We start from the raw sequence: 15,881 nt of genomic DNA, 5'->3' as shown, positions 1-15,881 counted from the left end.
CTTGATCTTCCTTTCATTTGGGGACGAGAGGAATATGTAGGACTCTCCTAGAGAAGCCCAGTGCAGCAGCAGCCACTATAAAACCCAGGAGCACACCTGCGTCTCCATAAATGAGGAGTTCTGGGAGACCAGTTGAACCTTGACCACCTGAGCCCTCTCGGCGAAGCCTTCCAGTGTTGGCGGTCCATTCCACGACTCTTCTTATCTCGGGAAGGGGCCTCAGGAATGAATGACCGTTTCCGAGGTTGTTGCACTTAGCTGTTAGCAAGTGCAATGCGGATGTATGCCCCCCCCCTTTTTTTTGAGGGGGAAAATCATCCAATTACTTCTCCCGCCTTGGGCGAGGCGAGAGGGAGTGTCAGACTCTTACTGACTAAAAACCACCCCGTTCCTACTCCTGTTTTGAGCCGGAGCCCCGGTAACCTTTTACGTTGTCCGCAACTCCGGATCGGGCATCAGCCCTACTGGGCCCCATCTGTGGTGGTCGGGCTCTTAAGGCGCGCACGTAACGCGACGCGCCGTACGCACGGGTATGTAGGCCCCCCTACGCCTAGAGAACGCTACTTACCCCCAGGAGGGAAAAAGACAGTTGTACTGTCGTCTTCTTCTACTGAAACACAACGCAAGCGTTGTTTCACGTCGGTTTTCTGTGAGGCCGCGGTATCACTCCGGTCGAGCCGGCTTGTGTAGGCCGAAGTATGACTTTTCTATACCCTTTTTTTATTTTGAATGAGTAACAAACATTCTCTCGGACTTTAGTATTATAACATTTAATGTTGATTACATTTTGTTATTTTGTTTTGATTATTCGATAATTAAGACCCCTATATGATTGTGATAACCTTAGATAGTAATAGTTACTTAATGTTAGGTAAATAACTGTCGCCAATAACCTTGACCGTGTAGAATCAAAATGTGGTCTGTTAACATAATAAAATTATCGCCTTTCGATCCCTGAAAGTCTGGTTGGAAACTTACCAACGGCAAAGTACCAATATGACTTTTACCGAGTTATATTTACTTTCTAAGATTATTTAGACACCACTGACAAACGGTGAAGGAAAACGTCGTGAGGAAACCTGGGCTTACAATTTCTAATTATAAGTTCGAAATCGCCAATCATTAAGCAAGCGTGGTGATTAATGCTCAAACCTTTTCCGTGTGAGAAGAGGCCTTTGGTCAGCAGTGGACGCTTATACCTTCACGGTTTGTCAATGGCATCTAAAATGATCTTAGAAAGTACATATAACTCGGAAAAAGTCACATTGGTCACTTGCTACTTGTCGGTAGGTTTCGAACCCGAATTCTCAAGAATGAGAAGTCTTAAACCTCCGGGCCACCACGACATTCTATACTATTTCGTGTCCAGGGAATCGAAGTTGAGGACTTGACTTTTCTGTCTGTCTATGAGTAGCTTCTCTCAACCTCGAATCAATCAAAAAGAAATATAATTCATGCAAATTGTTCTAGCCGGATTTTATTTGAAAATCTTTAATGCTAAAATGGTGATCTCATACAATAGATTACAATATTATATTATAGGTAATTTGTCTGGTAATATAAAAAAGTACTACTACAACGTCACGCCCCTATCCCCGAAGGAGTAAGCAGAGACTTCTGTCGCCTTGGACGAGGTGAGAGGGAGTGTCAGACTCTTACTAACTATTAACCACCCCGTTCCTCCTCCTGCCTTGAGCTGGAGCTTCTGGTAACCTTTTACGTTGTTCGCAGTTCCGGAACCTCTGCCTACCCCTTCGGGGATAAAAGGCGTGACGTTTTTAGGTAATAAAAATAAATAAATATATGCACCTCTGTTACCTTCGAGGTTTATTTAGACGTGATTTTATGTCATGTTATGTTATTATGTTATATTATATGCAAAGGCTGCACTTTTAAGTTTGTAAACAAAACGTGATTTTTTGTTATTATTCTTTCTTTTTCCTTATAAAACTTGTTTTTATTATTAAATGGTTTATTCCAACTATAATGTTTATTATAAAGATACGATACTAATTTATTATTTGCTAGCTACTCCCGCATTATCGCACGATCTCCGGAGAGGCGGCAAACCTCCTTGCCGGACTACCGCCGTGCCCCACACTAGCATTTTCCCCTGTGTCGTGTATGTGTTCACAAACATACAAGTTCACATACACTTGACACCCAGACCCGAAACAACAATTTTATTTGTGGATCACACAAAGAGTTGCTCCGTGCGGGAATCGAACCCGCTACACGTTACGCAGCAGCCGGTTGCCAAGCCACCGCGCCAACCGTGCAGTCGGCGAATTTAGAGGCGTCTTCAGTTTGCGCGTGTTCAGTTGGCGCGCCGGGGCGAAACTACGCTGCCGCGCCAGATTAGTGCGTGGCGGGACGAGCTCCGGCGCGATCTCATGGCGGATTGGCAACAACGACTGTCGCAACCAAGGGCTGGGCTCGCTGTCATTGCAGCGGTAAGTCCCCTCCTAGAGAAATGGCTTGAGAGACGCCACGGTTACCTCACCTACCGCCTGACGCAGGTGCTTACCGGACACGGGAGCTTCGGTAGATTCATGGGAGCCTAATTCAACGAAAAACGAAGTTTCGTCCGAAACTTCGCAGATTTCGTACTACAATTCTATTTATTGCGAACTTTCGTGAACAAAAATGAACAAATGAAATGAAAATAAATAAATAGGTTTTGATATGAAATTAAAAATAAAACGTTATTTCAAGTAATTCTATTAGTAAATCAATAAAACCTACGGCCGAAGATTAAACGAAACTTCGCTTTCGAGAACCAGAGTAGCCCTAGCCCTGTTTTGCATAGCTCGATAGAATCCAGTTTATCATGACCTCACTCTGTATAGTAATTCCTCGCATTCATAGGTCAGATTATACTGGATGTTTAGCTTTAACACGTAACCATTTTATTATGAACTCGCTATGTATAATCTTTCTATACATTCGTCGGTCAATTTATACTGGTTTACATAGCTCGATACAAAACCAGTTTATCATGGGCTCGCTCTGTATAGTCTTTGCGCACATTCGACGGTCAGTTTATACCGGTTATATTAGCTCAATTAAAACCAGTTTATTATGACCCCGCTTTGTACAATGTGATAGGCGTGGGACTTCTAACCCGTTAAGGCTGAGTACTACATCTAATTTTATCGACAAAAAAAATAATATGGGGGGTTGAACCCCTAATTGAAAATATTGGAAAATAGTGATTTTTTCGGTAAAAATAATTCACAAATGATTTTTTTTCTCACCAAAACATTATCAAACATATGAAAAAAGTAATGAATTAGTTAGCCAAGGTTGTTAGCTACCGTTTGTGGTTTTTTTTTTGTTTCTACGACGCATACAACCTTTGATATAAAAAAAAGTAAAAAAAATATTAAAATAGCCATAATTTTTAGGGGATTCGACCCCTTCGACCCCCGACTTTTGTCGATAAAATTAGATGTAGTACTCAGCCTTAACGGGTTAGAAGTCTCACCCCTATCACATTGTATAGTCTTTCTGTACATTCGACGGTCAGTTTATACTGGTTTCATTTATAGATGAGCAACCGTGAGTTTTTTATTAATTTTGACCTCCGGTCATAAGTCGATTGGAAACCTGTTTTATTATTTACGTATATATTATTAGAATCATATCTAAAATCTTAATGTTAGCTCCCATATAAAGATATGCGATATTTTTATGGTATAAGCCGGTAAACGAGCAGACGGATCACCTGATTGTAAGCAATCGCCGGTACCTATGGACACTTGAAACTCCAGAGGCGTTACAAGTGCGTTGCCGGCCTTTTGGGGGTTAGGAATTAAAGGGTTGTTGGGGAATCAGGGATTAGGAAGTTTGGGAAGGGGTAATTGGACGTTATGAAACCTCACTCACACAACAATTCCATTCGGGTTCAATTCCTGGGTTGGGCAAAGTAACACTGCATTTTTCGGTATTTCGAAAATTTCTCAGTATTAGCACGGAGTCTGAAATTATGCCCAGTATATGGTAATAGGCTCACCACATATTACATGGACTTACAACACAAATGGTAAAAAGTGGGTGTACATTGTATAGTGGCATTACGTGCCGTAACGTGAACCTCTGCCTACGTCTTCGGGGATAAAAAGGCGTGACGTCGTTTGTTTGTTTATTTTTTGGTAGAAATATTTTTTAAATCAGGCTGTTTTCGGGATTTCTATAGATCTTCTCTCAGCACTAGCGCGGTATATCACTAGCGGGAACAGAACCCGCGCGGAACAAATCTTTTTGTGATTTACAAATTGTTGTTCTGAGTCGGATCCGGGTGTGATGTTTATTTCTACCACTACACCCGCTCTGCTCGGCTCCTTTTGAGTGTAGCGTGATGTTTTAGCTAGCTTAGTTTTTTTTTTGAGGGGGGAAAATCATCCAATGACTTCTCTCGCCTTGGGCGAGGCGAGAGGGAGTGTCAGACTCATACTGACTAAAAACCACCCTGTTCCTACTCTGCTTTTCGAACCAGAGCCCCGGTAAACCCGCTAGGTAGTCCGCAGCTCTGAGCTAGCTTAGTTAGCTTATAACCTTCCTCGATAAATGGACTATCCAACACAAAAGGGGGTGACGATGTGTTGAGGTCTTACATTGTTAAGGCCGCGGTTCCATTGACGCGGAGCGGGGCGGAGAGGAGCTTAGCGGTGCACCGAAATCACTATGCTCGAAATCTTTTCTATTGAAGCGGAGCAGAGATTTCTAGCATAGCGATTGGTCAATTCGTGCACCGCTAAGCTCCTCTCCCCCCGCTCCGCGTCAATGGAACCGCGGCCTAAAGGACATGAAAAAACATAGTATCGCCTCGCTGTTTAGTTGGATTATAACTTAAGATTATTCTGCATAGTTTTTTATCTACGACTGTTTCAACTAATAACAGTGAGCCAACTAGAGAAATAACACGTATTGGTATATAGACAGAAATAAATCAAAGTCAAAGTCAAAGCATTTATTTCAATTAATCCTAAATTAGGCACCTTTGAAACGTCAAATTGAATTGTCCGTCAGTCTGTCTGTCAGTGAAGCTAGGTGCTCGTTCCAAAGTGTAGCTTCGAAAATAAATTGATGTACAAATGTGTTCGTGAAAAATGCAGTGTTTAGTGTTTTTATTTTATGTTTATTCTGTTATATATCTATGTTACTGCTATGAGGATAACCAAAGTATCTTTACAAATAACCTGGAGGTCCAAATTGGTATGTTTGTATTTTTTATTTAATTGAATAATGTCCGAATACTCAAACGCTAATCAATTTTAAGACGCTCTCAAAACTAGTTCTGTCCCTATCAATTCTTTATAAAATGACAGAGATAGCACGATATTTAAGTGAAACTTAAAATTGAGCAGCATTTCAGTATTCGGGAGGAAGCCGGTAAACGAGCTGACAGATCACCTGATGGTAAGCAATCGCCACCGTCCATGGACACTTGAAATACTAGAGGCGTTACAAGTACGTTGCCACCTACACCAAAAGGCCACCCTTTTGGGGGTTAGGAATTCAAAGGTTCCCCAACGGGATTAGGAGGATTGGGGAGGGTAATTGGGCCTCTGGTAACCTCATTTGTAGAACGAAACACAACGCAAGCGATGTTTCACGTTGGTTTTCTGTGTCACTCCTTTAGCTTGCCCGTTTGTTTAAGTCAAAATTAGTTATCGGAATTTCACCCCCTTCCTGACGACAGATTGATCTGATATTTGGTACACACTCTTAATCTTGCTGATCATACAATATATTTTACATACTTACCACATGAAGTAAAAGAGGGTGTAAGAATCGTAGCAATTAGCGTTCCATTGTCTCTGCCTACCCCATGGGAGACAGCAAGGGTAGTTCGCCGCCCGACCAGAACCAGACCCGTACGTGCGGCGCGTCGCGTTCCGCGCGCGCCTCAAAGAGCCATCAGACCACCACAGATGGGGCCCAGTAGGGCTGATGCCTAATCCGGAGCTGCGGACAACCTAGCGGGTTTACCGGGGCTCCGGCTCGAAAGGCAGGAGAAGGAACGGGGTGGTTTTTAGTCAGTAAGAGTCTAGAAAAGTCATTGGATGATTTTCCCCCCTCAAAAAAAAAAAACCCCATGGGAGACAGGCGTGAGGTTATGTATGTATGTTAGAATAGAGCCCCTTAAAATACCTATGTATTATTTTTCCCAGGGTCCAAATGTACGTGGAATGGGCTGAATGGTACCTGTACCAGTTTAGCAGATTGTCCATCAGCACAGCACGCCATCAGTGGTAGACGACACCCATCCGTAAGTACTTTATATATATAATTCTTACGTAAGTGTGTATGTCACTGAACTTCTCTTAAACGACTGGACCGATTTTGATGATTTTTTTTTGTGTGTGTTCGAGGGGATCTGAGAATGGTTTACTGGACAATGTTTTTTTAATACATTTTTAAATTTTCAAATTAAAGACCGCTAGTATACATATAAAGCTAAAGAGTTTGTTTGTTTGAACGCGTTAATCTCGTGAACTGCTGGTCCGAATTAAATAGTTATTTTTGTGTTTGATAGGATTGGAGATTGAGAGTTGGGCATTGAGATTGGGGAATGAGGATTGGGCATTGGGATTGAGGATTGGGAATTGCGGATTGGGGATTGGAGATTAGGAATTGATAATGATGATTTGATATTATTTTCAGATATGTTTCTTCGAAGGAGTGATGCCTATAGTATGCTGCACCGCTTCAGAAAATGCACAAAATAATAAGTAAGTTATTCAATTTCAAACATACATAGACTACAATTTAATGAGTATACAAAAAAGTTTCTTTGGGAAAGTTGTTTGTAATCATGAGTACAATCACGTGTTTAAATATCGTTCACTAATTACCAGTCACCCTATATACCCTATATTTAAGTTGTATAAAAATGAAGTTAATAAAAAGAAAAAAAATATAACAAGCGTCGTAAATATTTAAAAAAACAGATCACTAATGAAGATAAATATTTTCAGTAATTCTTCAGATATACCGGATCGGTCCTCAGAGCTTAAACCGGGGAGAAAGGCAGAAAAGCGTAAGTTTCCACATCATCAACAGCCTATAAGCTATAAGTGTCCATTGCTGACCAATTATCACGCGGAGAAGGTTTGAGCATTAATCACCACACTTGCTCAATGTGGGTTGGCGATTTCAAACTTATAATCAGAAATTATAAACCCAGGTTTCCTCACGATGTTTTCCTTCACAGTTTGTCAGTGGAGTCTAAATAATCTTAGAAAGTACATATAACTCGGAAAATGTCACATTGGTATTTAAGATTTTATTATTTTACTATCTTCTACTACCGACTTCGCTCGCAAACCCGTGGGATAAAAAGTGTCCTATGTGTTATTCCAGACCATAACCTACCCCTGTTCCAAATTTCATCGCGATCCCTTCAGCCATTTTGACGTGATTGAGTAACAAACATACACACAAACTCACAAACATTTGAATTTATAATATTAGTAAGATATTTAATAGGATGGCGTTTGGCCACCATCTAGCCTGGTGGTAAGCGATGATGTGGCTGACGATGGAGCACCCCTAGCAACAAGCAAACATTTTCTTGAAAGAGCCATCAGCGCGCTCTTCAAAGAGCCATCAGACTACTACAGATGGGGCTCAGTAGGCCTGGTGCCGAACCCGGAGCTGCGGACTACCTAGCCGGTTACCGGGGCTCCGGTTCAAAGAGCAGGAGTAGGAACAGGGTGATTTTTAGTCAGTAAGAGTCTGACACTCCCTCTCTACTTTCCCAAGGCGGGAGAAGACCTTCGATAACTTCTCCCCTTAAAAAAGGGACTTGAAGACACTCAAATTATATTTTTTCGGAAAACACGAGGAGTATAATATTCCATTTCAAAATTACAATTAGAAATTACTAGCAAACCCTTCGCTTCGCTTATTTTTGTATCAGAGATTTATGACACTGTGTGTAAAAAAATATCTTCCCTGTTTTCCTGCTTTTCTCTTGAACTTTTCCTGAATTTTCTTTGCTATAAGCCACACGGAGCCCAAAACCTTTTCAACGAATGTAGAACCGTGGAAATCGGTTCGTGTGTTCTGGAGTTATAGCGCCAGAATGGAAAACCCGACTTATTTTTATATCATAGAAGATAACTCAAGGTTTCCTCATGAGATTTCCTTTATCGTTTGTTTCAGAATGCATGGATTTTATAAGAACTTTACACTACACCTGTTATGACCCTGACGATGATTTTCGATATGGGACATATGGTGTACCAGACATGGTGACACCATCTCCAGAATTGAACTCGCCTGATACGGAACCATCAACAGCATTAGAATCTAACGGATCCACAGAATATCATCAGGTATGTTTTATGAAAGAGCTTCAAACCTTGAAGAAAAGAGCGCCATTTCTTTTTTATGGTATAAGCCGATAAATGAGCAGACGGATCACCTGATGGTAAGCAATCGCCGCCGCCCATGGACACTTGAAACACCAGAGGCGTTACATGTACGTTGCCGGCCTTTTAGGGGTTAGGAATTTAAGGGTTGTTGGGGAATTGGGTTTGGGAAGATTGGGAAGGGGGTAATTGGGCCTCCGGTAACCTCACTCACACAACGAAACAACGAAGCAAGCGTCGTTTTCACATCTGTTTTCTGTGAGGCCGTGGTATCACTCCGGTCGAGCCGGCCCAGCAGTGCTGAAGCATGGCTCTCCCACACTTGCTGATGCCGCGCAACGCAATGTATTGCGGGTTAGTATCCCGCAAGCAAGAACTGTTTGTGTGATCTACAAATTATATTGTTTCGGGTCTGGGTGTCATGTGTATGTGAACTTGTATGTTTGTAAACGCACACACGACACAGGAGACAATCCTAGTGTAAGGCAACGTTTTTAAAAGACGTGTCGTAATGTTATATTTAATTTGTTACAGAATGTGCCTATCCTACCACCTGTTGCAGCACCGTACAGCCAAGATCCATATGATGACGAGGTGACTTACTCTTTCTAATACACTCTTTAAACAGTAGGGTGACTGGTAATTAGTGAACGATATTTAAACACGTCATTGTACTCATGATTACAAACAACTTTCCCAAAGAAACTTTTTTTGTATACTCATTAGTTTTATTTTTATCATAATAACAAAACAACAAAATTTCGCGTGCTTTTGCGTGATCAGCTGTTAGCAGCGAGGCGCCCGCGTTATCGGAAGTATTTTGGACTTCACGCGCGCGTGCTAATGAAATTTTGTTGTTTTGTTATTGTGATAAAAATAAAACTAATGAGTATACAAAAAAAGTTTCTTTGGGAAAGTTGTTTGTAATCATGAGTACAATCACGTGTTTAAATATCGTTCACTAATTACCAGTCACCTTATATTTCTTTGGTAAATGAATGATGATATTACATGAAAAATGCTTTGTTTCAGTATCCACCGTACATTGTACCACCCATTTCGGCTGGAATACCGGCCCAGCGTAACCAGTATCCACATATGGTAAGTTTTCTCCGTCCTCATCAGTATTTATACTTACTAGTGGTCGCCTAGTGGTCGAAATTCGACCATATACGATTTAATTTACAATACCACTTAACATACGTTTTGTAAAATTCAAATTAATATATTCCGGCGCATCATGAACAGGAAAACTCTATTCATATGAGACGTGAGAATATCATCGCAATGTCTGTCGATTTTGACGTTTTGTCAAATATGATCAGATACTATGCATGGTAGTGTGTGTAATGTTTTATTTATTGATTTAATGTACTTTATAAGCATTATTTTTGAAAAATATTAGCGTTCTGCACTTCTCCTACACATAAACTATAAGTGTACCAAATTTTATGCTCCTACATCCGCGCAATTTTCGTAAAAAGGGGTCCAAAGTTCACGTATTAATCATCACGTATTAATATATAGATTCGCTGGGTGCGAAGTATAAGGTGGGGGAACCACGAAACGATCGCAGCGCGCATCATGGCCAAAAAAGGAAATATCGGTGGCGGACGCTGTCACTTTTTACTAGCGAGATTTACGTTTTTAGTAAATAAAGATGAGTCACGAAGCTTGCTGCGTAGTTAATTGCAAAAACAATGGCAGAAATAGTGATAAAAAATTCCTAAAACTAATTGTTTTCCTTTCAATGATGTTAGTGGTTGGAAAATGATGTGTGTGATTGGTCGGAATCCAGGTTTTATGATTAGCTAGCTACTTCCGCGCGGTTTCACCCGCTCTGCTCGGTTCCTATTGATCCTAGCGTAATGATTTATAGCCTATAACCTTCCTCGATAAATGCACTATTCAACACAAAAAGAATTATTCAAATCGGACCAGTAGTTCCTGAGATTAGCGCGTTCAAACAAACAAACAAACAATCAATCAAACAAACAAACTCTTCAGCTTTATAATATTAGTATAGATTTGGCCATGTTTAACTGAAAAGAGAATTTATGAGAACACAAGCACTCATAAAATAATCGTCTGCTATTTATATGAAATGCATTATTCGATGAAATTTGCTTATTTCTTTACTTACTTCTCATGACGGAATCTATTGATTGTGCCATTTTAGACGAAAAATAAAAAAGACTTACCTTATATAGATTTAGAATATTTATTGGAATAAATGTAAATTACAATATTTAATTAAAATTATTCGTTTGTAAATAACTCGTCGTAATGACAGCCGGGCATTTGACATTTCGGAGGCCACCGTAGTTGCAACCGCTAGTTGGCGCTGTCGTCGCGCACCCAGCGAATAGACATATCACCTTTTTTGATGATGGGAGGGCTCGACCGGAGTGATACCACGGCCTCACAGAAAACCGACGTGAAACGACGCTTACGTTGTGTTTCGTTGTGTGAGTGAGGTTACCGGAGGCCCAATGCTCCCCTTCTCAATCTTCCCAATCCCTGATTCCCGAACAACAATACTGTTCCTAACCCCAAAAAAAGGCAACGCACTTGTAACACCTCTGGTGTTTCAAGTGTACATGGGCGGCGGCGATTGCTTACCATCAGGTGAAACAACTTTCCCAAAGAAACTTTTTTGTTTATTCATAAGTTTTATTTTTATCAAAACAATAAAATCAACAAAATTGCGCGCGGGTGCTTTTGTGTGATCAGCTGTTAGCAGCGAGGCGCCCCCGGCCACATTATCAGAACACTAGCAGGTATTTTGGAACTTTACGCGCGCGTGCTAATGAAATTTTGTTGTTTTGTTATTGTGATAAAAATAAAACTAATGAGTATACAAAAAAAGTTTCTTTGGGAAAGTTGTTTGTAATCATGAGTACAATCACGTGTTAAAATATCGTTCACTAATTACCCTATATTTCTTTGGTAAATGGATGATGATATTACATGAAAAATGCTTTATTTCAGTATCCACCACCATCCATTTCGGCTGGAGTACCAGCCCGCCGTAACCAGTACCCACATATGGTAAATTTTCTCCGTCCTCATCAGAATTTATACTTATGATGGGAGGAAATATGGCTCTCCCACATTTCCTCCCATCATCAAAAAAGGTAGGCAAAAGGCGTCAATAAAAAGGTGAGGTCACTGGGTGATAGACATATCACCTGATGGTAAGCAATAGTCACCGCCAATGGACACCCGCAACACCAGAGAGCGTTGTTATTGGGGATTGGGGAGGATTATAGACTGTTGATGATGAGGTGGAAACTTGTTATGCTGTGTCTCATATTCCAGGCGCTTCTAGGATACGGAGACGCGGTGGAAACAGCGGAATGGCTTTGTGGTGGATCCATCATCAGCAAGAAGTTCGTCCTCACCGCTGCACACTGCATTTCCAGTCCTAGTGTGTAAGTATCCATTAATGCGGGTCTGCGGATGACGAGCAAGGGTAGTTCGCCGCCCGACCAGAACCAGACCGTCGCGTTCTGCGCGCGCCTCAAAGAGCCATCAGACCACCACAGGTGGGGCCCAGTAGGGCTGATGCCTGATCCGAAGCTGCGGACTACCTAACGGGTTTACTGGGGTTCCGGATCGAAAAGCAGGAGTAGGAACGGGGTGGTTTTTAGTCAGTAAGAGTCTGACACTCCCTCCCGTCTCGCCCAAGGCGGGAGAAGTCATTGGATGATTTTCCCCCTCAAAAAAAAAAGTGTGTAAGTATACCTGGAACCGCAGACTACCTAGCGGGTTACCGGGGCTCCGGCTCGAAAAGTTGGAGTAGGAACGGGGTGGTTTTTAGTCAGTAAGTAAGAGTCTGACACTAAGCCATACCTATTATTGGAAACAAGTATAAATACAAACACAATAGTATTTAAGTCAAATTTCCGTGGTGCTTGGCGACTGGGCTTCTTCCAGTTGTGCAGTCTCTTTTGTGCCTTTAGGCTTCAGTCATTCTGTCTCCTGCATTAAATTCACCGAGGGAAGTGGAAACTATCGTTTTCTTTTTCTTCTCCTCTAATAACATCTTCTGATTTGTTTCGTTGCGGGATCCAAGACAGTCATTCATGTCCCTGGGACGCGCCGGACTTCAGTGTTCCGGTGTTTCATGGTTGTATCTACTGTAGATCCTGGTGCACAGGAGCTGCAGCGGTTATTCAGTAGAGGGCTAGTCCCTAAAAAAAAAGAATCTGACACACCCTCTCGCCTCCCCCAAGACAGATGAAGTCATTGGATGACTTTCCCCCATCAAAAAAAAAAAGCTTTCAACGAAATACAGTTCATGACTCATTCCTTCGGTATTAAAAAAGGCATGCTATTTCCAGTGGACCTGTAAAGTACGCAGCGTTTGGTATCCTCAAGAGGTCCGACCCTCCCAATTACTGGCAAACACACAACATCGCAAGAGTGATCCCTCATCCGGAGTACCAGTCTCCTCACAAATATCATGACATTGCACTCCTAGAGACGGAGGATCCGTAAGTATACTGAAGAGTTTGTTTGAACAAACAAATCTCCGGAACTACTGGTCCGAATTTAATAATTGTTTTTGTTTTGAATAGTCCATTTATCGAGAAAGGCTATAGGATAGACTTTATCCGATAAAGGATAAAACATGAAGCTATTAGCAATCTAACCTGAGCAGCGACACTAACAATAAGGTACATTAACTAAAAGCCACTGTTTACTCACGTATATGAATGGAGAAAAGCCCTACTAGTTTCGAGTCACAGACAGACTCTTCATCATGAGCAGAGTACGCAGACGCTAATCGGCTGCTCCAGTAGCATATACATATGTCGAGAGTGGTTCTAGTGTTTTTTTTTAAGACTAACTGCCGCACTCAGATACATTTAATGGTTACTTAAACTATTACTTATTAACGATTTAGTTCAGTAAACAATTGCTAAGGTCTGGGTTAAGTAACGATTAAATGACTTAAATAATAGTTTATTTCAGGATACGCTTCAACAGATATGACGTGCTGCCAGCGTGTCTGGATGTGAAGCCTGAACCAGAATTGGAAGCAGAAGCCACAGGTTGGGGCGCCCTCGGTCACCGCCAGGTTCTAGCAGATGTCTTGCAAACCGTAAGAATTATTGTATTTACTCTATACATTTTATTTATGGTATTTTTTAAGGAGGGAAAATCATCCAATGACTTCTCCCACCTTGAGCGAGGCGAGAGGGAGTGTCAGACTCATACTGACTAAAAACCACCCCGTTCCTACTCCTGCTTTTCGAGCCGGAGCCCCGGTAAACCCGCAGCTCCGGTTTTTAATAGTATAAGCCGGTAAACGAGCAGACGGATCACCTGATGGTAAGCAATCGCCGCCGCCCATGGGCACCCGAAACACTAGAGGCGTTACAAGTGCGTTGCCAGTCTTTTGGGGGTTTGGAATTTAAGGGTTGTTGGGGTATCGGGAATTGCATTCCATGACACACGACGCGGTGATTGTCGCGCTGCTACTCATGAATATGAGCCTCTAGCATGGCTTGAAACTAGTTGAGTTCCTCGTCAGACAGTTGCGTGAATAAGCCGATAACATAATAATTTATTTAGTATGTCTCAGGAAAGTTATAATAAAACTACTCTGGTGTTGAAGATGTCCTTAGACGGCGCCCATTGCAGTGCGAGAGGGACGGAGCTATGTAGGTTGTGTAGCTCTGTCCCTCTCGATCGGTGATCGACCATTCTGACACAATTGTAATAGCAGACTAAGGTCCCTGCTCGTTTGCCACCTAAAAACTTTATTGCCATTGGAATCGGTCAAAAACCTAATAACCGATATTGTCAATCATCGAGGCAGTTATTGTTTCCAGGTGACTCTTAGAAAGTACGACACGCAGACATGCTCCAAGCTGTACCCGAAGCACCGACATCTGGTCAAAGGTTTCGACGAGGCCACTCAAATGTGCTACGGAGATGACAAGGACCCTAAAGACACCTGCCAGGTACTTATTCTGAACATACAGTACGGAGATCACTCATATGACTTAAGTGAAACTCCAAGTAGTACTCGTCCACAGAAGCATGAATACAACTAAATATTTCAGCGAAAACTGAAAATTAAAATAAATGGCTGTGACATACGAACGGACAGACAGAGAGACAGAGAGACAGACAGACAGTCAGACTGACATGACGAACCTATAAGGGTTCCGATTTTTGCCATTTGCATTGCAAAAAAAAATAGCAAAAAACAGTACCCTAAAAAATTACATTATCAAACAAAATTAATAATGACATTAATCAAGTATTAAATTCTGAGGGATCAGCTCCATGCTCCTTGGTCATAAGGGGCTCTTCTGTGGTTAAGAAACATTTAAGTTCATTATTTATTTAATTTTGAAACTTCTTTTTTATAATTTTCTTATTTCGCTGAAATATTTAGTTTTATCATGCTTCTGTGGACGAGTACTACTTCTAGTTTAAGTCATTATGAGTGATCTTTATACTGTATGTAATGTAACACCCGCTTTGTAACACTCATGTTATAAATCCAATGTAACAGTCGCGTCTCTCGCCATACTACGCATGTGTTAAAAGTTCACCATACTTGCAGGGTGACAGCGGAGGCCCTTTACAAGTGAAGAACAAAGAACTATGTTTGTACCGAGTCCTCGGCGTCACGTCGTATGGGAGACAATGTGGGCAGACGACTGGCTCCGGCATCTACACCAGGGTCTACCACTACCTGCCGTGGATTGAAAGCATCGTGTGGCCATAAACACTGGGACACTACATCGTGTGACACTTTTTAACGTCATTGTAACATTCATGTGACACTTTTATCGACATTGTAACATTAATGTGACACTTTTATCGACATTGTAACATTAATGTGACACTTTTATCGACATTGTAACATTCATGTGACACTTTTATCGTCATTGTAACAATTTTGTGAAAAAATATTCTTACCGTCACACTTAGCCAAGTCGTTCAGTATATAGATAAGAAAATAAAGACAGATTCAGTACAGAGACAGCAACCATTGGTAGTCTAGAGCCGACTGAGTTACAAAAGATATGGCTTCGTTACAAGACATACGATTTAGTATAAAAAATAACAACTGGCTCTCTACTAGGTCTTTGTTTTCTTACCTGCATACTAAATAAATTGATTGATTTGTACGTCAATATCACAAATGTATGATAAGATAATATGAAATAAATAATTAAAATAGTTATTTTTGTTTTTTTTTTTTATGAAACACGTATACGATCAAACGTATCACCTGATGGTAAGCAATCGCCGCCGCCCATGGTCACTTGAAACACCAGAGGCGTTTTTGGGGGTTAGGAATTTAAGGGTTGGTGTTCGAGAATCGGGGATTGGGAAGATTGGGAAGGGGGGAATTGGGCCTCCGGTAACCTCATTCACACAACGAAACACAACGCAAGCGTTGTTACACGTCGGTTTTCTGTGAGGCCGTGGTATCACTCACTTTTGTGTTTCTATTTTAAACTTCAGTGA

The 15,881-nt window shown here is 41.4% G+C and overlaps 1 protein-coding gene and 1 long non-coding RNA gene across 3 annotated transcripts; one reads left to right on the top strand and one right to left on the bottom strand.

Moving 5' to 3' along the window:
* Positions 1-4,890: 4,890 nt before the first annotated feature.
* On the top strand, positions 4,891-15,594 carry LOC118278560 (coagulation factor IX). Of its 2 annotated transcripts, XM_050703870.1 has the most exons (13): positions 4,891-5,217; positions 6,177-6,274; positions 6,670-6,737; positions 6,984-7,045; positions 8,173-8,345; positions 8,916-8,975; positions 9,414-9,482; positions 11,373-11,432; positions 11,703-11,815; positions 12,728-12,880; positions 13,362-13,491; positions 14,225-14,356; positions 14,968-15,594. In XM_050703870.1, the coding sequence occupies exons 1-13, from the start codon at positions 5,112-5,114 to the stop codon at positions 15,130-15,132; spliced, it is 1,389 nt and encodes a 462-aa protein (XP_050559827.1). In that variant the 5' UTR covers positions 4,891-5,111; the 3' UTR covers positions 15,133-15,594. The 2 variants fall into 2 exon arrangements, with proteins under 2 accessions (XP_050559827.1, XP_050559828.1); XM_050703871.1 differs by lacking the exon at positions 11,373-11,432.
* Positions 9,265-11,449, bottom strand: LOC126912308 (uncharacterized). The gene is made up of 2 exons (XR_007706934.1): positions 11,317-11,449; positions 9,265-9,357 (listed from the first exon to the last, which is right to left on the bottom strand). It is a non-coding gene; the product is annotated as an uncharacterized LOC126912308 (long non-coding RNA).
* Positions 15,595-15,881: the final 287 nt, after the last annotated feature.

This window comes from Spodoptera frugiperda, chromosome 24 (assembly GCF_023101765.2).
Source record: "Spodoptera frugiperda isolate SF20-4 chromosome 24, AGI-APGP_CSIRO_Sfru_2.0, whole genome shotgun sequence".
NCBI classification, from domain to species: Eukaryota; Metazoa; Arthropoda; class Insecta; order Lepidoptera; family Noctuidae; genus Spodoptera; species Spodoptera frugiperda.
Note: the sequence above shows the minus strand (reverse complement) of the source record. Positions and strands in the feature narration are given on the sequence as shown.

Bases quoted from the DNA above. Each gene is read 5' to 3' on its own strand.
- LOC118278560 (XM_050703870.1), top strand. From the start codon at position 5,112: ATGCAGTGTTTAGTGTTTTTATTTTATGTTTATTCTGTTATATATCTA. The intron at 12,881-13,361 runs GTAAGTATACTG...AGTTTATTTCAG, and splicing joins CTCCTAGAGACGGAGGATCC to GATACGCTTCAACAGATATG. The intron at 13,492-14,224 runs GTAAGAATTATT...TATTGTTTCCAG, and splicing joins TAGCAGATGTCTTGCAAACC to GTGACTCTTAGAAAGTACGA.